The 22,964-nt window shown below is 45.2% G+C and overlaps 1 protein-coding gene across 3 annotated transcripts in view; it reads left to right on the top strand.

The window, feature by feature from the left end:
• RTN1 (reticulon 1) overlaps window positions 1-22,733 on the top strand; it is a 95,327-nt gene extending 72,594 nt beyond the window's left edge. Inside the window, exons 1-7 of one of the 3 annotated variants that reach the window (XM_048948903.1) lie at window positions 8,989-9,344; window positions 18,438-18,645; window positions 19,494-19,632; window positions 20,512-20,581; window positions 20,943-20,989; window positions 21,073-21,131; window positions 21,930-22,733. In XM_048948903.1, coding sequence (XP_048804860.1) covers window positions 9,284-9,344; window positions 18,438-18,645; window positions 19,494-19,632; window positions 20,512-20,581; window positions 20,943-20,989; window positions 21,073-21,131; window positions 21,930-21,972 — 627 coding nt within the window. In that variant the 5' untranslated portion in view covers window positions 8,989-9,283 and the 3' untranslated portion in view covers window positions 21,973-22,733. The other 2 variants (XM_048948904.1, XM_048948902.1) reach the window with 2 other exon arrangements.
• The last annotated feature ends 231 nt before the right edge of the window (window positions 22,734-22,964 follow it).

Raw genomic sequence — 22,964 nt, forward strand, 5'->3', positions numbered from 1 at the left:
ATTTTATTCAGCACATACTCCATTCCCTCTGAGAACAAGCTAAAGCCTGGCTTTGTTCGGCTGGAATGTGATTGGACCCCAGACCCCAAAAGCACCATTGTAGCACTAAATATCACCTATCTACTCTCAAAAGTGTTTTTTTTTTTTAAATTTAGATTTTGTTTTATTTTTAATGATCCATTTGTCTCTTCAGACTCAGGAGCAGTGAAATAACAGTGATTTGCAGCCACAGGCTGCCCGCTCCGTCCTCTGCTTCCATGGAAACACGTGTTGGATGAGACAGAATCAGGCTTAAAGCAGATGATTTCCAAGTTGTTTGCTTTTTCTTGCAGGAAGTAATGGATCTCTTGTTTGTATCAAGCTCTAGTCGAGGAAGATCCCATAAGCAGAGGAGGAACTGCCTTTGGAGGGGTAACTTTCAGAGGTGCTAGGCTGGTGTTATTGCCAGGGATAGAAGCATCCTTCCTGTGCACACTGACTTGCGGCTTTTCTGCTCTGGTGCTTGAAACAGAGTGAAAACAGTGGGTTTTAAGCAGGTATTCTTATGGCCAAGGCTATAAGATGTAATTCCTTTGCATTACCTTCATTTCCTACCCTCAGGAGGGGGAAGTGATGCTGTTCTCTACACTTACACACCTCAAAGGGACCCAAATGACTCGTGATACCTCTGTGCACATACTGGGTGACCTCTCTCCTTGTGGGTCGCAATGAAAAACAGATTATTTGCAATTTGAGGGCAAAATGAGAGAGGAATGGGGAAAGGGCAGGGGCTTACCCAAGTCTGCATGGCGCAGGCAGTGCCGCAAGACAGCTCCCGTCTCAGCTCCAGGAAACCCATCTATCCTTGGCCTCTTCACAAAACCCCACCCTCTGATGTCAAGAGGTAAAAATAAACATCACAGTGTGTTGCCTGCTGGTTCCCCAAGATTCCCACTAATCAGAGCCCTTCATGAATTATTTAGCTTTGGGGAAATGTGACAGAAGGATTCTGGCACTAAAGATGCGCAAAATAATGGCTGCTTTTACTTCCCAGCTAATTGGGAAGCCAAAATATATTGTGTTATGTGGGCATGCATGGCTTGGGATTGGGGTCCCATGGATTCACCGCATCTGGGAAGGCTCAGGGTTGTTCTGCTGTGTGTTGGTATGGCCTGGGGGTGTCACGAGTATTGGTTGTGGACACATCCATTGTCCCCTCTGTGCCTCCCTGTGAGCAGCCTGTTCATTGTGCCTCATCTTGCTTTCTGCATGCCCTCCTCCCAAATAAATAGGTCTCAACTGCAGGTTTTCAAGCTGGGGAAAACAAACAGATGCAGAACAGCGTGGCTATATTTATCTGGAACTCAGAAGCTGCGGTTTGCAGGGATCTTTGATCACTTTGAATGTCAGACTACCTGGAGGGAGAGAAAAAAATAGGAAAATAAAACAATTGAAAAGCAAGTCTTTTGGAAAAGGAAACAGCTGCTCCTTCCAAAGTGAAGTCTCAGCAGTATCAGATCATATCCACCTTGTTTGTGATAGATGAGGTTCATCCAAAACCAAGCACTTGAGTTTGGGATTTGCTTTTCTTTGGTTGTATATACAGAGATTGTGGTTTTCTTGAATTTATTATGATTTCAGTCCAAATGTTTTTGTTCAGAATGAAATGTTTGGTCATTTACAAAGAGGAAGGAGTATTTGGTGGTTACTGTCTCAGCTGGAGAGTTCCATCCCAATCTGAAATGCCTTCAAGGTGTGAAAGATGGGGAAGCAACTCAGAAATCCCAGCAGACTTCGTGCAATGCTCACCCAGTCCTATGTTGCTATTTTCTTTTGGAATTCCTCAGTTTCTGCCAAAGCTAAGCCTGTTGCAAGGAAACCCATTATTCATGCATAAAGCACAGTACACTGTTCTTCTGCCCTGCATTGTTCACCTGCACTTTATGTACAGGTGTATGGTATTCCCTGAAATTGCTGCTACTTCTGCCATATCCACACAATATTCATTATTGAAACAGGGTGGTTGAACATGGTGTGATACAAGGGAAGCATTTTTCCTTATTACATTTTGTCCAGTGAGCTTGCATGCTGCTTATTAATTGATACAGAAAGCAAAATAATTCCATTTTGCTCTTAAATATATTCAAATTCAATCTATAGTTCCTGTTGCATATTCACGCTAGGGTCAGGGTGTTACCTTTTGTTGGCAGAAGCAATGGGGAAAATGTGGCTCAAGATGTTTAACAGTATCATCAGGCGGATCTCGATTCCTTATGCTTTTAGTTGGGTTTTCTAAATGTGAGATAGTTTTGCTGATCTGTCCTTAATCTTTCAGCCTTGAGAATAGAAAATGAAATTGTCTTTCCTCAGATACTCGACGTCAGCATCCATATCAAGGCTTTCTCATTGTGTGCAGAGAGGGGGTGAGGATACGAGTTATTCAAGTACTCAAAGATGAAGTCTGTTTTTCTGGAAGAAGCCCATTTCCACAAGCTCAAGGGATTTATCTGGGCTCTGCATTTCTGCCTTCCCTTTTTCCTCATTTTGCACTTCTGTATACAAAATACCTGGTTTTAGGGATAACTGATGTGAAGTCTCTCATGAGCTGTGGCTCCAGGGTGTGATTTCTTTTTTTTTTTCATTGTGCATTTTGCTGATGTGTTGCTAGAACCTTGCTTCACCTTGTTCATGGGATCTGCTGACCCTGTGCACCATGTAGGGGATGTATGGAGCAGGGCCAGCACCCCAGTACCCAGCCGTGGCTGCTTTCCTCTCTTGCTGCTCTTCCAGATGATTTCCTAAATTGTCCCACAAAGCCATTTTCCCTGTGCTTTTCCCCAGCAAGCACAACTCTGGCCACTTTCTAGACAATGCTTATGGCACATCATTTCCTGATCTAATTCTTCTGGTTACCCTGGAGGCCTGGAGCAACATCTGAAAATCAGAGAGCTGTTTCACTTGCAAAATATTTTTCTAGCCATTGCTCTGCTTGCTCTCAGCAGAGCCCCACCATGTTCTCTCTTTGTTTATTTCATCCCACAGCCTTGCACTGACAATTCCTGTCATACCTCTCTATTTTACATCCTCTCTCTTTTACTCTTCCCCCCCCCCCAACACACTACTACTGCACACCTCATTCATCTGCCTTTGGCCCCATGACCCATCTTCACATCCTCTGCAACCTCAGCCAGCTGGTTTTATATTAACAGCTGACCCCTCTGCATCCCTCCAGCCTGATAATGGTTTTGAACAGCAGCATCTGGGTGAGCACCATCCCTCCCTCTCCTCTGCAGGGTGCTACTTGGTACCCAGATGCTCACATCCACAGAGTGGGCAGCAGCAGGGCTGGGGGAAGGCTGCAGTCGTGAGCATGCATCAGTGGCATCTCAGTGGCCTGCTGCTGTTTCCCAGGGAAAGCTGGGGTTGCCATGACAATTGCATGTTGGTTGTGCTGGTGCTTGCATGGCCACAGCATCTGCACACCTCTGTCTCTAATGCATGGATGATTCTGTTTCCCAAAGAAAATGGCTTTTTTGTGGGAACAGGCTAGGATTTGTTTTGTGCCACTCTGCACCTTTGCCCACTGACCAGGGTCAGGTTCGTAGGAGGGATATTGACTACAGGAGCCAACATAAATTCTACAAACCCATTCACCAGCGCTCCTGGGTGCCCACAAGGATGCCAGCCTGATTTAGAGGCTGTCTCTGACATCAGGTTGTTGGTTTACTTTGCAGTTGTTTGCACAATTTGTAGTTGTGTTTGCACTTGGATAGAGCATACCAGGCCCTGATTCCCCAGGGGAGAGCCAATGGGATGAACTCTGCCATGGACATTCCTCTATCACCAGCTCTGGCTCTGCAGGGAGAATGACCATGCCATACAGCCCTGAGCCTGAAACAGCACTATTTCACCTGCAAATCATGATGGAGAGACCCCTGAGACAGGGCAGAGGTTGAGCCTAAGGGAAGGGAATTGTGTCCCCTGTGTAAGAACACATAACTTGAAATTTGGAGACAGTTGAGCTTTGGAACTACCAATGGAGATTTTGGAATGCCACCCAGAGGGTGAATGATCTGCAGCTCAGTCAGACCTTGCTTCAAGACTTTGTTACAAGTATGTTGTCCCCTTGTATCCTGTTGTCGGCTGAAGGCTCCTCTGTCGCCTTCGCCTCTACCCAGCACCAGGCAGGAATTCACCATTTCCACAAGCAATGCAATCTGAACACATATTCTCCACCATGCTTGGCCTCCGTTGGTCCAAAAGATAGCAGTAACACTTGTCTGCAACTTGTTTACAAAAATGCACGCGGTTCCTCTGCTTGAGAACAGATGTTGTGCCAGGTGTTGCAGAAAGAAGGCTTTAAAAGCAGATGCTGCCCCAAATTTAAATGAACCCAGAGACCCAAGAGAGAGGATTCCTAAGGTTACACAGGACCTGTGGCAGACACGAGGGCTGAACACAGATCTCCTGAGGCCCAGCCAATGCTGTGGTCTCAGGACTGTCTTCTCTTTTGTCTTCCAGTCCATTAAGACAACCAGTTAATGAAATGGAATTAATAACGCCAGCTGCAGCACCAGCACTGCTGTAAGGGAGACAAATTTAGAAGCACGGCCTTACAAGCAGCAGGCTTCGGAGCAGGGGTAGCCTGTGAGTGGCGGACGAAACTGCTCCAATGGGGGAATGCAGGTCAGATATAGTTTTAGGGGCTCATCAGCTTCATAAACAAATCTTGAAGGAGAAGTGAAGGCGTACAACTGCCTCCCCAAAGGAGAGAAATGCCTAATTGTAAGGTTTCAAGCACTTGAAAAATGTTGCCCCTCTGGAAAGAAAGAAAGACTTTTCTAGGTCAGTGGAAGGAATGGAGCCTTCATTCTTACGGTACTTGTGGTTCAAAAAACATTTTTAAATAACCAAGAGAAATTATCTACTTTTGATGAGCCAGGAGTAAATCACAACTGATTCATAATTATCAGTCGTGCTGTCTCCCACATCAGTCAGCAAGTTCCTGCAGAGCATCCCTGGGATGGTCAGTGAATGGGATCTACTCACTGAGGGACTGCACATCAGCAGTTCAAATTCCAAAATGGAAAACTGCTTTGAGGAATCCTAGAATCCTTAAGGTTGGAAAGACCTCTAAGATCATCTAGTCCAAACGTTAACCTATCAACACCGTGCCCACAAAATCATGTTCCTTTTCTTCAGAGTTGACCCAGATTGAAGGGTTTCCCTGCAAATGCCTCTTTCGCTAGGATTAAAGGAAGGCAACAAGTGCAAAGCGGATTCCACCTGATTCTTTCATCCACTCATTTGTCTCATGTCACATGCCTATTGCCTAAGACCTTACAAAAAGCTCAGATTTGGAGTTTAAAAAATGGGTATGAAAAACAGTTGTGCTGAGCAGAGAGTGAAACAGAAGTTAGAATATTATGTGACATGCTGGGACGCAGCACTTGTTTTGTTACGAGTATTCAGCTCTAGATGTATGTCGTGCCGGTTGGAGACCATGTTGCCTTTCTTACCAGCATACTGATTTCTTTCATGGTATGAGGAGTTGAGAAAAAAAGGTAATTCATTGCTGCATTACATGTCCTAAGAGAAAACATCAAGGCCTTGGGCATGAGAAGGACAGAGCTGTCCAAGGCATCTGGACTGTGAGTAGCAATGGACCTGTGATAGCCATCAGCATCTCAGTGATCCTTATGGGTCCTTTCCAACTCAGGATATATCTCTCAGCTCCTGCCCTTTTCATTTGAGCTGCCCCTGAGCAATTCTGCAGCCTGGAAATGTGTTGAGCAAGAATGAGTGCAAGACAGCAGAGCCAGGATCTGGCCCATCCCGTGCTATTGACAGACTCATCACTAAAATGTAATTGCTGGCTGCCCTTGGCTTGGAGTACTCAGGCAAAAATTCCCCATTGCTCTTGAGAGCTTCAAGACATATTAATGTGACTTTTAAAATAGCATCCCCTCTATTTTTGTTGCTAATGCTAGGAACAAATGAGCTAAGGAAAAAAACCCAACAGGCAGTGATCTCCCTTAATGCTATTGTTCCCCTAAGTGCCAAGTGTTAGGACTCACAGCATCAGGCTGCAGATCTGGCTGCCCTCAATGTGTCCTGAGCTGCATTGATGTGGAGTGATGCAGAGCTCTGTTCTGCAAAACAGAATCAGTCCGAAGCGTCTTCAGAGTCGCTGCACTTAGAGCAGAACTGGTGATAATTTTAGCTCTATCTTTGAATGTGTCATCGTGAACTATTCTTTGAAACCAGTGCTGGTTTCCACCCCTGTCCTCCTGCAGGGTGCTTAGGGACAGCCCTGCAGTTCGGGGTTGTGCCTGATCCTTCCCATGGAAGAACACTGTGGGTGCTTCTGAGCTGTGATGGAGAGCAGGGTTGGAGAACAGTTCCGGTGTAAGGCTGGTTGCATCAATACTGGGTAAGAATGGATGGCAAGAGATGAGGCAAGCAGCAGTTGCCTACTCATGGATTACTTGAGGATTCCCTCAAGTAGGTTAGGAGGAGCTGGAACAAACAGGTAACTTTATTCTGCTGAGTTCTGCACTACGCTTCCTACATGGATCATCATCTCCAGCAGAGCTACATAATAGGCAAATACTGTGAGCCCACTTGGCTTGTGGCTGTACCAATTTCAGGTGACCTCATTGAAACATCTGAAGGCCTATAATGACCTCAGCAATACCCTGCAGTTAGAGCTTTGCTGTGAACAATGTTCTGAAGGAAGGAAATTCCATGTACTGCTTTTAATCCTGCTTCAATTCATGACTGGAGAAAAACTCTTCCATCCCTGCAAAGTGCTGCAGTTTGTGCCATGAGCCCTGATCTGTGCACCTCTCACTTGTTGTAGATCCAGGCAGGGCCATGTTATTTGTGCCTTCCACTTTGCTCTGCTCCACAAACATTCAGTCAGTGGCTCTGGTTTCATTCTGCTGCAAGAAAATAGTCCTCACCCTCAGGCTGTTGGTGGCCAGCTGCTTCGTCCTAATGCTGGCTCACATTCTTGGATGCATAATTTAAATTCTCATTGTAGAAATGCTTTTTTTATCAATTGCTATTTTAGCCACTGCGGTTTTGTTAAGCTTGATGTGCAAGTCTGGGTTGACACATGCACAGTGTAGCAGTGGTGCCCATGGCATGGGGCAATCCAACTAGATACAACAGCTCTGAAGAGACACTTTTGGAAAAGGAAGCAGAAATTGAAGCAGGAAAACTGAGGATATGGTTTATTTTGGTGGCTTGGGCAAAGAGGTGGGGACCTGAATTTTGGGGCGAGGAAAATCTCTGCCAGTGAAGGAGAGATCATCGTGAGACCAGAGTGTTAAATGTACGTGGACCTCTCTTCTGTCTGAAGGAAACTGTTATTATAGCTAATGGAGAGCTGTGGGGTGCAGTGAGATTTTGTGTCTTCTCTCTGCTGTGTTGCTGATGGATCATGTGCAATAGCCTTCAGTTTCAGTGATGTGCTGTTTGAGGTCTCTTTGTCTTTTTTCAGGGACTGCAGGATTTGGGAATTTCTTATGTCTGATCTTTTCTATAAACTGCTTGTAAATAGCTCATGTAACATGTTGGTGCAGAGCTGCATTCAGTGTGCAGAGCTAAAAGCAACAAGACAGGTATTTTCTGCTTTTGCAAAGGGTCTGAATCAACCAGACCATAGTTAGAAGCCATCCCTTGCCAAGTTGCTCCTTCTTTCCTAAGGCAGGAAGTGTGCAAAATCAAGGCTTGTACATTATTGAACATTACTGTATGCAATGACAATTGAAGCCAGTTCTGCACCAATTAGTTAATTATTTCTCTGTTAGAGGACTGCAAATGCTGGATTTAAGCCGAGAGCAAGTCTCTCTGTGGATTTCAGAGATGATTTAGAAGCACAAACAATAGCTGCTGGCCCTGTAACCCCAGCAGAGCTTCCTAGGTAAAGGTTGAGATCTGACTGTGGTGCGCCGCTCTGTAAATTCTGGCTTTCTTCTGTGAGATGAGTTACCTGAGGGAGGGCTGAGTGACCTACTACTGCCAGCTGGGGAGATCTGTTAACTCAGCCGTTAAAGGCTTGAGGTTTTGGAGCCAAAAAAGCAGAGAGGTTCAAACTCATCTCCCTGTGCTGATGTGTGTGTGACCTGCTGTCTCTGTGCTTCTGTCTGTTTTCATGGTAAAAAAAAAAAAAGAGCACTCAGTATAAAATTGCTAAAGGAAAAATATTTAATAAGCAATCCTGATATGAAAGGTTAAATACAGCTGAGAGGTCCCCATCTGGGTTCAGCTGATGTGCTGTACTGTGGGTGACTCTTCAGTCAAACGGGGTGCATTTGGGGCAAGGTTTTTATGAGCAATAAAACCTGAAACAGACTGGGTGAAGGTAAGGCACTTCATTTAGTATTTTCTGTGTACCTTGAGGCCATGGCTTGCTATGACATCACTGCAGTTGGGAAAGTGAAGCAGGGGCAGCTTGGTCTCTGGGGCAGGAATGTTGGGGCTGGTGTTACAGTCCAGCCATTGGTGCACTGAGTTACTGCTGGGAGCTTTTTCACAAATTATCTCATAAAGTTGCTGTCTTACATGGTGTGTGCAGCATTTTGGGCAGTGAAGGGAGGTAGTGCTTGGACCTGCACACCCCAGCAAGGGAGCAGCAGGGGTTGGTGGGAGGGGTGTGGGTGCTCTGCTGTTTTCTGCTGTTTCTAGAATAGTTTTGGTGGGGGGTTGGGGGCAGAGGATTGCTTTGATGGGACCAGATCCTGCCCTTGGTTTTCCCCTGCCTGCTCTAAGACCTCACCCAGCCAGGCACAGGAAAGGGAGGCATCAGCACCTGGGGGTGGATGGGGAAGTTTGGCTTTCCCCCCAAAAAACCCCAATAAAACACCCAATTTCATTACTCTCAAGAAATTTCTGGAACACGAATAGTCACAACCGTGCAGCCACATAGAAAAACAGTGCTCCCCGCCTCCAACCGCCCCAAATTTGTTTTTTATTTCATTTGCCATCAGGTTGCTTTAACCATTTCAGCAGCTCGGAGCCGCCGAGCTCAAAAGCTTTTGATTTGAAAGGGGACCGCATCCCCTTTTGAAAGGAGCCTGCTCCCTAGGGCAACCACATCACACTGCTGATTTGCTGCAGTGGAGACTGCAGCGCGTACAATATGCCCTCCCCCCTCCGCCCGTGCTGCTTACAGCATCAGTCCGGAGCTGAGCGGGGAGACGGGCGCGATACCCCATAAACCACCCATGCTTGGGAATGCCTGAGTGCTAACGCAGCACCTCCGACCGCAGCACCGGCCACCCCTCTGCACGCCGAGATGCAAGCCAGTGCCGACTCCACCAAGATGGACTGTCTTTGGAGCAACTGGAAATGTCAGGGTATTATGTCTGTTCGAGTGTTGCATGCTAGAAGGACTGCATGGTAAAGGCAGGATCCGTCCATTTTCGTATTGTTCACCTGCGGGCCTTTGCATGCTTTTTTATCTCCCTTCGTGCAAAGCTTTTATTTGGGGGTTACGTTAAGAAAGGGAGGAAGAACCTTTCATTGTGCTGTTTGAATGCATTTCTTCCACCTCCAGCTGCCTCGCCCTGCGAGCACCCGGGATGCAGCACCTTCATCCCACCTCCAGCCCATTCCCAAGCATCCCTTAGCAGATCACCCTCATCTCAGCATGATTTTTTCCCTCTGGGGCTGTAGAAGAGCCGGGCGATGGGGAATCCGTGCTAACCAGGGAAAGAGGGGCTGGAGGTGGCGGTGATGTGTGCTGGGTGCATCCTGCCCTGGGCACACCCATGGCCAGGGCTGAGCTGAGCGTCGGCACAAAGAAAACGCAGCTCCGGTGACAGTTCTTTGCTGTAGAGTTGCTGTTTTTGTGTGCTTTATTGCATTTCCCAGCAATCCACCGAGCCATTTGGGTGAAAATATTGAGGGGGTATATGTAGGGGGACAATAGCATCTCCGTTTTGGGCTTATTTTCAGTGATATGGAGCGGGTTGGTGCCTGCGCTGGGTGGGGCTGGCACCTTCTGGGGCGCCTCGGCCGGCTCTGCAGCCATTTTTAGTTGGTTTCACCCTTCCCAGCCAGCATCCAGCCTTTGTTTTGCTAAAGGCAAAGCCTCTGCGAGGCTGTGAGCTGGGCAGATCGGGAGAAAAACGTGTGGCAGTCCTGCGGGCAGGCAGGACACATTCAGTTTGAATGTGGTTTTTAATTTTTAGGTGCGTGTTTACATTGAATAGAGCGTACATGGTGCTCACAGCGGGGTCCTGGGAGAGAGATTAGAGCATCATCTTGTTAAAGGGACCGGGATGCTGGCAGACAGATCTGTAAAGGGAGCTGCATGTAACAGGAGCCAGGAGACCATCCTGAAGAGCTTTTGGGGAGGGCAAGAGGAGGCAGACAGACATACAGACACTGGTTTTCAGGGGCATTTCTGCAGTCTTAATCCGGCACCTGATTGTATCCGTGGTCTGAGGGTTTTTTTGCATCAGGAATCTGGGAAGTAAACAGATGCACCTGTTCAGTGCCAGCCTGCAGCAACTAGGGCTTTCCATTCCTTAACACAGGGTTTTCTATAGGATTTTCTGATTCCTTCGGCTCTTATGGGAGAGCCTCACCTAAACCTGAATCTCTTCATATGAGATTTAACTGTGAGCATCCTTGCGAGGTAGGGCTGGGGTTTTTGTTTGCTTCATTTCCTAAAAGGTGAAGGATTCTGCTGATATTCCTAAACACACTGATCTGCTGAGTCAGGTTGTTGAACCACCTGTATTTAGAGGCAGCTGAATTTTTAACCCTTTTTTAGCAGGAGAAAAAATATATATATTTGTTCATAAAGTTGAAAAAGGGGTGACAACAAAAGGCACGCTGCTGTTGTTTAATCAATAATTAATCATCAGTAACAACTGCAGGCTTTCTCTGTTTCTGTGCTTTCCTTTTTGAAATCAGGGGGCAGAAAATTAAATGGCACAACATGATCCATGCTGGTCTGAAACAAAAAGGATCGGAACAAAATTGACGCAGCTGAAATAAATCACTTGCCTCGGTGCCACATCATCTGCATACCTTTCTTGTTCTTGGTTGGTGCTCTCTGCTTTAGAAATGATCCTGCAGAAAACATGAAGTACAGAGCATTATTTCTGCCAGCAAAATTCTTTGATCGCTCCCAGATAAAGGGAATCTAAAATTCAGAGGAATAAAGACTGAAGACTGATTCCTCTGGTATCTATTATTCATGTACCCTCCATCTCAACCCAGAATATCAGTTTCATGAAGATCTGGGATTGTATAATTTTGCCAAGTTCATTCTCCATAGATTTATGGTTCCTCCTGAAAACTCTGGAATATGGCTGTGAATATAACAGATGCAGTCACAGATTTCAGTAAATTCTGAGCATATTTCTACTGAAATTATGGAAATGAAATGCTGAGGTTAACCTAAGTTTTAATCAATAAAGAATCAAATCAAGCAGCTATCTCATTGGTTTGCCCTTTGGTGTAAAATTGGTGTAAGATTTCAAAGGGAGCTGCAGGGATGCTTGGTGAAGCTTGGCTTTGCCCGTGAATCTACGTACTGTTACTTTCCTTTGGAGGACTGCTGCTAAACACATTTAGAAATACTGCAATGAGTTTTACCAACCCATCCTGCAGGTAAAGCATGTTTGTGTCAATGGTAGATCCTGATACAGCCTTCGAGGAGAGCAAGAGAGCGCATCAACCCTGCCAGGCACGTGCTTCCTGTGAAATACTGTCGTGGGTGTGTGTGTGCTGAAAGATCTCCAGCTGGGCATGCTGGTGGCTGGTGTCCGTGCTGGGGACTCATCCCCACACTTCTCCTCACATGTTCCTCTGGGTTAGGAAGGTCTTGGCAGCTCAGCCTGTTGGGCTCCTTGGTGGTAGCACACTGCTTCCCATGCTCTCAGCTGGCCATAAGTGACATGCCTGTTCGTTATAAACCAGTGTGGACAAGGACTGCAGATTTCATCAAATCTGTCCAGCTGCCATAATTCCACTGGAACTGGAGTTATTGAAGAGTGGTTTCTTGACAGCTGTTCCAAGAGAACCAGCTCCCCTTCTTGCCTCATACATCAGTTGGTTTAGTAAGGGTGCTGAGAAGCTGCACCAGCCATTCGTGCCAACATTCCCCACTTTAAGAGGGATAAAGAAGTTCAATGACAGTTTAAGGATGCGTGCTATTCACATATAATCTTATTGACAGTTCTGAAGTCTGTCTTGTTACCCCTATCGCCATGAAAGCTCATTTCAGCCTATCAGTACATTCAGTGCGTTCCTGAAAATATGTGTGTGGACCAGCTGGAATCACCTTGCTTGGCTCAAATGAGCTCTCCACCAGATCTGTCCCAGATGTTGGTTTTTACATTGGACTTTGGTAGAGCTAAAATCTTGGAACAAACTCATCATCTAATGTAACCTCTTTAGCAAATATCTTCAAGAAAATAGTTTCTAACTGATGGAGAATTGACATCCTGATTTTGCAGCTCATTTCCCGTGAAATTTGAAGCATCAGTTTTTTGTTTTTCCACTTCCAGATTTGCTTTTATTTTTTGTTGCCACTACATAAATCCGATCAATCCTTCAGGCACATCCCTTGTTGATGGCAACAGGACTGCAAGATCAAGAGTTTAAAATCAGAGGACAAGCTGTCTTAGGCATGAGCTTCATACTGTTTGGTGGCCAGCTTTCCCAACAAACACAGTGATCTAGATGGTATCAAAAGGGAGATTTCAGTAGCTCTACCAAAACAAGGTGTAAAAGAGCATGTTTCATATCTGAATGTAAATCTCTTTTTTTTTTTTTTCTTTTTTTTTTTTACTTTTAAGAACAGATAAGCAATATTTTTTTATTCCCCCACATTAAGATTAAGGTATTTCTTATTATGGAGTAATTTAATCTCCAGCAAGAGGGTGATGATGTGGCAAGAGCTGAAGGCAACACGGGAGGACTTTCATCAGGTCGCTGGGAAGATTAACTGAGTTTGATGGGGCTGTTTTGGTATCAAAGGGGTAACCTCTCCATGTCATATTCTCATAACTAAAATAGATCTGGGACTTAATTTTGAAAATCTGCAGATTTTCAGATGTTTGGACAGAGTTAGGAAGGGTCTGGGTCTGTTAGTTTGGTCCAGGAGCATCTCAGAACAATCTATGGATTTCCATAGCATCTTGTGCATTCAGGGACTGCACTCAGGGACTCTGCTTGGTCCGTTTGTTCTCTGCTCTCTTAAGATAAGAACAACACCACCTTCATAGAAGCTGACAAAGGCAGAGTGATGTGGTCTGACAGGCAGGGGATGTGTGGAAGGATGCTTTTTTCTACCTTTAGATCAAATATTGGTCTCAGCTCTCTCATGTAAAAATAATAACAACAAAAAACAGGAGGCTGAAGGGCTGATTTCTTTATTGTCAACCCTGTCGTGCTTCTGTCTACCCAGACCCAGAGATGAAGAAGAAGGAGAAATGCCTCGTAGAACAACACAAATGCTCTGCCTTGGCTCTGCTGTTGATCACAGCAGTCTTCTGAAGACACCAGACTGCTCATTAAATGTTGTATCCATCTGTATTCTGTTTTAATCAGATCTGTTGTGGGAAGGGGAGCAAAGGCTATGGATCCTCCCCTGGAGAGAGGAAGGAAATCATGTCCCCACACCCTGTGGTTAAAACTGAGAAGTGGCATTTCTTTGAGCACAAGCAGTATTTACTTCTTTTGGAGGACTCATCTCTAGTAGTCATGTTTGTTGACAGATATTGTTGCAGCAATGCTATAAACAAGACTTCCCTTCTTAAATTGGATTTCCTAAGCCTTTCACTGTCAGTGGGCCTGGGAAATGTATCATGAAGTCTCTATTGTATTGCACTGTATACAGAATAAAAGACTTTTTCTCAGTTCTCATTAATAATAATATTACACATGGAATGAAGCTGTACAACCCATTGATTTTACCTCCTAAAGAGGCCCAATGGGACCTCCACTGTTGGGAGGGCTGCTTGATCACATCCACGGGTTTATTAGTATGCTGAAAACATATAACCTTTATCTGATCCTCAAGGTCCATGGCTCTCATCTGAAGGCTGCACACAAGGTTTTTGTGCATGCTTTTTGTGCTAAATTCTGCTTGATGGATGCTCATTTTTCATACAGTTGTTGCAGTAGAGGAATAACGTGCAATATCAGGAGGGAACAGAGATCTTCAGAGAAAGGCAGGGAGAACCGGTGGAAGATGTGAATTGATCAGGGTACACAGCTGATCTTCATTAATTTTAATCTTAAATTGCTTGCTTTGAGGCATGGCATGGGAAGGTCCCATTTTTAAGTCATGCAGAAATCTGAAGGCAGGAACACATCTCAGCCACAGGTTGGTCAGAATCCCCCATTCTTTCTCTGGAATCTTCTCCCAGGAGCTTTGGGCTGCAGCTGCCCCATATCACAACGTTTCCAGCAATGACAGAAACCACCAGAGCTCAGTTCTCATGGTTTCCACCTGGACTTGAGGAAAAGAGAATCAGGAGCATCATTTCTTGGTCCACCTCAGCCATCTTGAGCTTTCCACCCTCTTGTACTGCTTCCACCCTCTTGTACTGCTCTTCCCAGCCCCGGGTCTTTCTTCTGGCTTTTGTGATGCCAAATATCCAGGAGCAGAAACATTTTCTGCTGAAAGTCATGGTGTGAGCTGAGTGAGCTTTCAGGCACTGTGCTTAGGAGCCATTTCTTGCTCTCACAAGTGTTGCGTGCTGCTGCTGTTATTCATATTTGGGAGGTTACTTTTAACTTACCTTGTAAGCACTGGTATTTCCTGGCTGTTGATATTGACACGTAGTTGCTTAAATCAGAAAATATACCTTTGTACATCATTAGTCTGACAGATGGCCCCAAACAAAGAACTCGCATTCATTTAATAAGATGAAATTATACTATGAATGGCAAAGCTGAGGCACTGCTTGGCACCACTGAAAGCTTTCTCTTTCCAATTCATGCTACTTGAGTAAAAAGTTACAAGTTCTGTTGAGAGTTAAAAAATACAGACAGGCAACTCTTTCAGATAAATAGCTCATCAAATGTGTTTCCGCAGAAGAAACTCTTCAAAGACAGTAGCAGTGACCTGCAGCAGTCTGCAGCACTGCTTTCTTAGAGATTGCTGGCGAGTCCCCCGTAATAAACACAAAGTCTTTGGAGACTGAGAGCGTTCTGGCAAAACCCAGAGCCCTTTTATAACTGAGCCAGAGCTCTGCTGCGTCGTACTGGAAAGGGCACAGAGTGACTGAGGGAGGGACTCTGCTTGCTCCTTCCAGGAGGCTGAAGGGAGATCATGAAAAGCTGCAGCTGAACTGCTGCTGCATGTTAATGGGCATGGTCAGGACTTAGACTTGGGGTTTTCAAAACAGAAGGCTTTGAATGAAACTGAGGCTGATTTCGGTGCCTGTTCTCCAGGACTGTGTTTGCAAATTCTTGCTGGAAAACATCAAAGCTCTGAAGTTGTCATTTCAGCACGCACAAATACATGTTCCTTAGCCAGACAGACTGACCTGCTGTCCGGCTGCATGCACATCACATAGCGACGGGCTCACGTGGCACCAGCCTCCTGCTTCATGCATATTCAGTATGCATTGCTCAGAATCATGCCATTGTCGTGGGTCTGGGCAGTATCACATGTGCCCACACAGCCTACAACAAGCCCAGGTCTTGCAGGACCCTTGCCTGCACCAGGATCCTATGGTGTGATTTTGCACTAAGAATTGACCAAAGCATCTAATGGTGATGTCAGGTGTACAGCTTTAGCTCAGCTTGTGCTCACTGTGTTCCTGTGTACTGGGGATGCTTGTCTGAGCCCGGCGTGTGCAAGGATCAACAGGCAGGGCAGTAAAGTCATGGGGCCAGCAGGTGCTGGAATGAGGTTCACCTCCCTACACCACTGCCTGCTCCCTTGGAGGCAGGAGTGATGGCTGCTGGACATGGGCACCATGCAAGGACCTCCACCCTGCTGAGATTTTCCACCTCTCAGCTGCACATGGGAGTATTTGTGTCAAGTCTAAAAGACACAGGATCCCTCCCTCCCAGGTCTCATTGGGCTGGTGAAAGAGGCCAGCTGCCTCTCATCTCCTTTCTCACGCATGCACACAGCCCCAAAACTGTGTCATTTGGCCTCTCTCCATCTCATGGCTGTGGCAAGGCTTTCCTTACCTGATACACCTTAGTAAACCTCATAGCCATCTCAATAAGGGGCAGCTTTGCAGGATATGCACACAAAAACAAATCTCTCTTCAGCCGTTCAGCATCTTCCTAGTTGAGAGGAATCAGAAAATGCAGTTTGGCAAATCATTATCTATGCAGCCACCTTCAGTCCTTCATTCTTGCAGGAATTGAGGCAGAATATCATAGGAAGAAAGAACTGCTGCTTTTGAGTCTTATCAGCAATCAGTATTGACCCAGGGAGCTCCACAGAAATGGGCTGCTGTGGTTTTTGCTCAGCTCAGGTAACATTTTTCACTGGTTCTTGGCCTTTTTGTTCCGTGTGTAGGTGATAACCCACCCTTAGCCAGCTTACCTGTCCATTTAATATCAAGATATTTTGTAACATAGAATTTAAGTATCTCAAAAAGTGAGATTTACATGCATTTCCAAAAGTGTCCTCTGACTGAGACATTTTTAAGCAGAAAAAGGATGGAGCTGTGAATGGTAGTGCCTGTCCAACTGCTCACTGGTGAAAGCACACCAGTTGCTATGCTGTGCTGCAGAATTTTGCAGTGCCTTCACTGAAAAAGAGAATGAAAAGCAGTAAACACTGTTAAACTTATCTTCTGGATGCCATTTTGTAAGGATGCATTGCAAGATGCACATTCCAACCCCGAGACACTGCAAGCAGCCTGTGGACTTCCAGCTGCACAGACACAGCTGTGTCTGCTGCCAACCTCCCTGATGGGAGTGCAAGCCCTGTGCTGTAAGTGCATCTTCAGAGTATCCACCAGTCCATGCCCTGGGGTTCCTGCAGGAAGGAGATGTGGCCATACAACTGGAGAGCCTCTGCCAGGTCCCCAGTTTACCTGCTCACACTCAGCACGTGCCACTGAGCTCCCAGGTCCCTTGATGCAGTCCTTGGATCTCATCATACACACTCCCAGTTGTAGGTCTGGTGCTCAGAGCTGGCCCTTAGAAATATGAAAGAGTCATTATGTTGTGTATATTGACGGAGATTATAGTAGGATGGGAATGCTGCATTCAGTAATCCAACAGCAGTTTTGCACTCAAGCCCATTACTTTGAAAAGCAACGCTAATGTGTGTAATAGTAATGAGTAATGGCTCATTGACTCAAGGGAAACATGCAGTGGTGACTCACAGTGTTTTGAGATTAGATGATAAGAACGACAGTGTTGGATTAATATGGTTTCTTTTTGCATTTGTGAATTTTCTTTTGGCAGATTGGATTTTCCCAGAATTTACTCTTTGTTCAGATTATTTGACAAGTGGCATTTAAGAAATACGCTTGGCTTGTGTTGTGCTCAAGCTGTTCATGAGGACAGTGTGTAAAATTGGAGCTGCTTAGTTTAGATTGCCATGGGCCTGTGCTTTGGCTAGAAGAGTCCTCTTAGAAACAGATTCTCAGTGTAAATAAATTAAATTCACTGTTGTGGACTGAATTCAGTGATCATTTCTTAAAATTTTGATCCTATATTGTCTATTTCTGTTGGTAAGATTGCCTGCTGGAGTAAATGATATAAACTGAGTGAAAAGCACCATGCAAAATGGCCACCTTTATACATGTAAAAATATATTGTTGGCAGATGTTTTTTTCCCACTGTTTTATCCTAATTCCTCTCATGTATCTAGGCAAGGAAAGAAGAAAGTTGTTTTTTTGTTAAATAGTTCTGAGATGATCAGATTTGTAGTAGCCAGAGGAATTACTCTGCATTTTCTGGTTCCATTTGTTTTCTGCCCATGTAAGTGAATGGTTTCCTACCCATGTGATTATTAAGCAGTGGCAAAACTAGGAGTTTTGTTACTTCAGAAGTAACAAAATGATGTCAAAACTTTGAATAGCTGAATAGGATATTGGCTTATTGTGGCTAACCCCAAATTTCTCATCTGTTTATCAACAGTCAAAACTTGAAGGCGTTTTGATCCAGAAGTGGAAAAACAACATTTGGACTAGTGATAAAAAAAAGAAAAAAATAAATAAAAATAGGAACTTCTATTGGCTTTTTTCCTTAACTTTTCTCTGCAAAATTGTGCTGAGGACAGAATCCAGCCACATAAAGCGCAAGGATTCCAGCTAGGCGATCGGTTCTCCTTTCCTCCACCTCTGAAGTCACGGAGCTGCTTTCAGCCATGGACCTTCCTGATGATGTTGGTGTGAGGAGGAGCACCTCTTCTCCCTTCATCCTCCAGTGAAAGCCCCAAGCATGGCAGTGGTCTTGAGGCCCTCCTAGCTCCTGCCATTAACACGTTGTTCTTCTCTCCCCAGCTATCAACCTGTTGTACTGGCGCGACATCAAGCAGACAGGGATCGTGTTTGGCAGCCTCCTCTTGCTGCTCTTCTCCCTGACCCAGTTCAGCGTCGTCAGTGTTGTGGCCTACCTGGCCCTCGCCGGCCTCTCGGCCACCATTAGCTTCAGAATCTACAAATCAGTCCTACAGGCCGTGCAGAAGACTGACGAGGGCCATCCCTTCAAGTGAGTGCTTTGTGGTCATGGCTGGGGATCGGGTGTCTTGTGGAGGATCCATTCCTAGTGGAAGTCACATTTCTTCAGCTGCTGCTCTATAAAATTCTTGCTCACAACAGGGGTTTCCATTGTCCAGAGTCTTGAGAGTCATATTGGCTCAGACTCTAGAGGGATGGGCTGGGAGGAGGGGGGATAAAAATCTGTGAAAGCACTTGTCCTCTGAAACGGAGTCCTCTGTCATCTTCTGCTGTTCCAGTGAGCCCATGAACCAGTTCACGGAACTGATGTGGCTTCCCAACACACCCTGAAAGATGTTAGTTGGGTTGCTTGTCCCTTGTTTTTACTTGGGACTCGAGATCTGAGCATAGCTTAGTGGGAGTTGTAGGGTAGGCAGAGGGTTGGAGGAGCAAGAAGGGGATGAGTTTGCCTTGGGCAGCAATGGTCCCAAGGTAACACATGGCTAGGCAGCAGCACTTGTTCCTCCAGAGGCTGCTAGCTGGAGGAGTCCCCTTCTGCAACAGTAGTGTTGCACAGAAGTTTGTGGGGAATTCTGCCAGTGAGGATTTTCACCCTACTTTGGGAGGCATAAAGAAAGAACCCATCCAGACCAGGATCTGCGTGGGCACAGGGCAAAGCTGTAGTCAGGCAGTCCCAGTGCAGCATGCAGTTGCCCAGGCAGACAGGTGATGCAGGGCGAAGGCAGGGTGTGCTGGTGGCTGCGTGCCTGCAGGAGGGGGTTACATTGCTCCTGCTACAGAAAAGCGAGGGCTGGGGAGGAGGGGGTGATGGTTATACAGGCATGAGTGTGCACGCTGGTGAACCTGGCTGGGTTTCTAACTGCCCTGTGTTTCTGGCAGAGCCTACTTGGATATGGAAATGAATCTCTCACAGGACCAGATTCAGAAATACACAGATTGTCTCCAGCTATACGTCAACAGCACAGTCAAAGAGCTGAGGAGGCTCTTTCTCGTTCAGGACCTTGTGGATTCTTTAAAAGTAGGATTTCTTCAAATATTTTTAACCCCCCTCTAGAGGACCAATTTACATTTCAAAGTGCTGTTTCCCATGTTGACACTGTCCTTATAAAGCTGAGTTTTGTGTAGCTCTAGATATCAAAGTTGCTCTGCTATTTGATTTCCAATCTGCTTGCTTCCAGTAGCTTAGTTAGGGTATCTGCACTTGTTTATCTATAACACAGGAGTTACAGAAGATGAGGACCAGCTTAGCTCCTGCAGGTCTGGAAGCATCTCTCGTGCTGTGACCTTGCCAAAGGACAAAATGGTGTCCTTCCCTTTAATCTCTCTGGTGATCAGGTTTTCCTAACTGTGGACTTTCTTTCTGTGGAGGCTTGTCCTCTTTCCTTCCCTGCTGAGACAGATACTTATTTTCAACCTTCACCCAAGTTGATGTTCTCTAGAGCAAAGGGAAGATCATTAAGAGAGCAGACATAGGTTAGGCTTCTGAATTACTACAGGCTTTTAGAAGAACTTACCCTTCTCCCAGTTCTCTCTAGTTTTCAGTCATTGGAATTATCACTGTGCTGTTAGCCACAGGCAGGGCTTTGAATGACCCCTGCCTTCATCAAAACTGGATGCAGAAATCTCCCTATGCCATGCTCCATGCGAGGTCCTAAATGAATGCAATTAAGCCCAAAATATGCATGAAAGTTCAGCTAAGAGTGTGAGAAGCAGCAAACTGCAGAAAGGAAAATGGATTTATATACCCAGAAAAAATACCTAGTTCCTGATCTGCTTTACTTAACAAGTCCCTTTACACATTAAAAAAGGCTAATGTGCCATTATATCAGCTACTTAAGTGAACTCATTTCTTCTTAGGTGACACTGGAGCTGATGTAATGATCTGTTTTTCATTTAGTTTGCAGTACTAATGTGGCTGCTGACTTACGTGGGAGCCCTCTTCAATGGCCTGACTCTTCTGATAATGGGTAAAAATCATCATTTCTTTTAAAATCTGCTTTTAATTTCAATTCCCTGGTTCTACTTAGGCAAAATAGCCTCTCCTCATTGTGCCTTCTCCATAGTTAAACCACCAATTTTTACTTTGCCTTGTTCATTATTCCTATTCCATTATCCATACTGCTAGAATCAATGTGTGTTTTACAGTTTTGCAGCTGCTATGGAAAACCCATATTTGGGAGATTTGAGCAAAGTTAATTTTTAATACAAAGATCCCTGGTGGATCAGCTGACCAAGTGGCACCATACGTTTGTTGCTGTTTGAAGTAGGTCTCTTCTCTGGAGGAATCTGATCAGCAGGAATTTAACACTGTGCTCTTTTTCTCCTCAGCTGTGGTGTCTATGTTTACTCTCCCTGTTGTATATGACAAGTATCAGGTACGTCTGTGCAGCTCTGCCTTGTCTATCTGGTTCTGCTTTGTTAATGCCTCACTGACTTTGTCTCCTCTTGGTCTTTGCAGGCACAGATTGATCAATACTTGGGACTCGTGCGGACCCACATAAACACTGTTGTGGCAAAGTGAGTTCAGTAGCGCACTTGACCTTGCTGTGAGGCTGTGGTATTCTGGGGTGGCTGAGAGCTGGGTGTTGCTGGGGACAGCGTGCCCTATCAGTGACGGCCTACCCAGATGGTAGCATGCAGGAGCTTGCAGTCCTTCCCAGATGAGCATAGGCTGAGGCAGAGCTGTGATCCTGCATCCTCCTCTCCTTCTTGCAAGGAGCGACACACAAATCTACCTTAACATGTTGATGCTGGATATTGGGAAAATATTTTCTTTAGGAGATTAGTACAGCACTGGAGCAGGCTGTCCGGGGAGGTACCAGCACCTCCTTCCTTGGAGGCTTCCAAGGTGCAGCAGGACAGAGCCATGGTCATCCTGACCTGGCATTGGCAATAGTCCTGCTGCAGTTGGGAGGAGGCTGACTGACAGGCTTCCAGGAGACATTTCCAGCCAGTAGTTCTGTGATTTTGAAAACACGTCGCCTTGGGCAGCACTAAAAGGCTATGCTTATTTTTTTTTGTTGTTTAAGCTTCATTCCTGGCTTCCAGTACACAGAAGCCCACGGTAGGAAAACAAAGGGCAGGAGAATATCACTGAGCATGTCCTGTGGTTACATAACCATTGCCAACCAGGACATTTACAGCACGGGGCCTGTAGGAGCGCATGGGCAGGAATCACCTCTATTTCTTGTTAAACTGTAGTCCACCCATTGCCACAACACACTGATCACAGTTACCCCTAGCCAGGACACCAGCTGAGGATCTGCTGGAATGGAGTTACTGCCTGAACATGCAATTCTTTTTCTTTATTTCTAGGATTCAGGCTAAAATCCCAGGTGCTAAGAGAAAGGCAGAGTAAAGCAGACATCAAGAATCCATCGACTACAGTAATGAATAACGGGGGAATCTGGAGTGAAACAGCTCTGTTCTTACACTTTACTGCAAATTTATCCTTCTTTTATTTCTCTACACCATGATATTAGAAACGTGAAACTCAGAAGCAGTGCTTTTCCCCTGCTGCTTCTGCACTTAGAATATTTGCAATCACTTGTGTCAAGCACTAAAGTATAGCAAAGAGAAAAGTGTACTAGATGTGGTTTTTTGTGTTGCTTATAAAGTGCATGATGGTGAGCGCCTAAATAATATTGACCTTTTTTATTTTATTTTTTTAGTGTTTTTCCTTCTTCTATTGGCATTGCTTCTATAACTTTCAATGTTACATGTGGCTAGGGGCTTTCCTGCTTAGCGCACTGATGCAATAGTTAAAATTGCTTCTACGTCACTGGGTTGCTGGTTGGATTCATCTTTATTAACTATATAGATTGTAGACTGATGTTTTAGTGTTTTCCAGCACAAATAAAATAAACAGTAATCGGTACTTATGGTAATCAGTTTTGTATAACTCCAAAAATACACAAACAAAACCCAGTACTTTTGTCGTAAGGGATTGACAGGCTGATTTACATGTATGGCAACTGGAAAGTTCCAGCTTGTTAAATTTATTACAATTTGTATTACATTCTCTGTAGTTCCTAATGGACTTAATTATGGACTCTGAATATTTGCACTTATGTACTTGATACCGAATGCAGAAATAAATGTTACTAAATGTAAAAAGTCCTCCCTCTCGTTGCCATTGGAATTACTGTGACATCTGCAGACTGGACAGATACATTCCCTCTCCCTTACCTTGTGATCCACACGTGCTTCACTTCACAAAATGATGCATCCCATACAACCACCTGCAGTATGTAGCCTGTCCAGCATTCCTCTAGGTCCTTAAACGCTTATCTGAACTTCTTGAATTGAAATCTCTCCTTTCATTTGTTCACTAAACTCATCTTCATCTCT

This window comes from Lagopus muta, chromosome 6 (assembly GCF_023343835.1).
Source record: "Lagopus muta isolate bLagMut1 chromosome 6, bLagMut1 primary, whole genome shotgun sequence".
NCBI classification, from domain to species: domain Eukaryota; kingdom Metazoa; phylum Chordata; class Aves; order Galliformes; family Phasianidae; genus Lagopus; species Lagopus muta.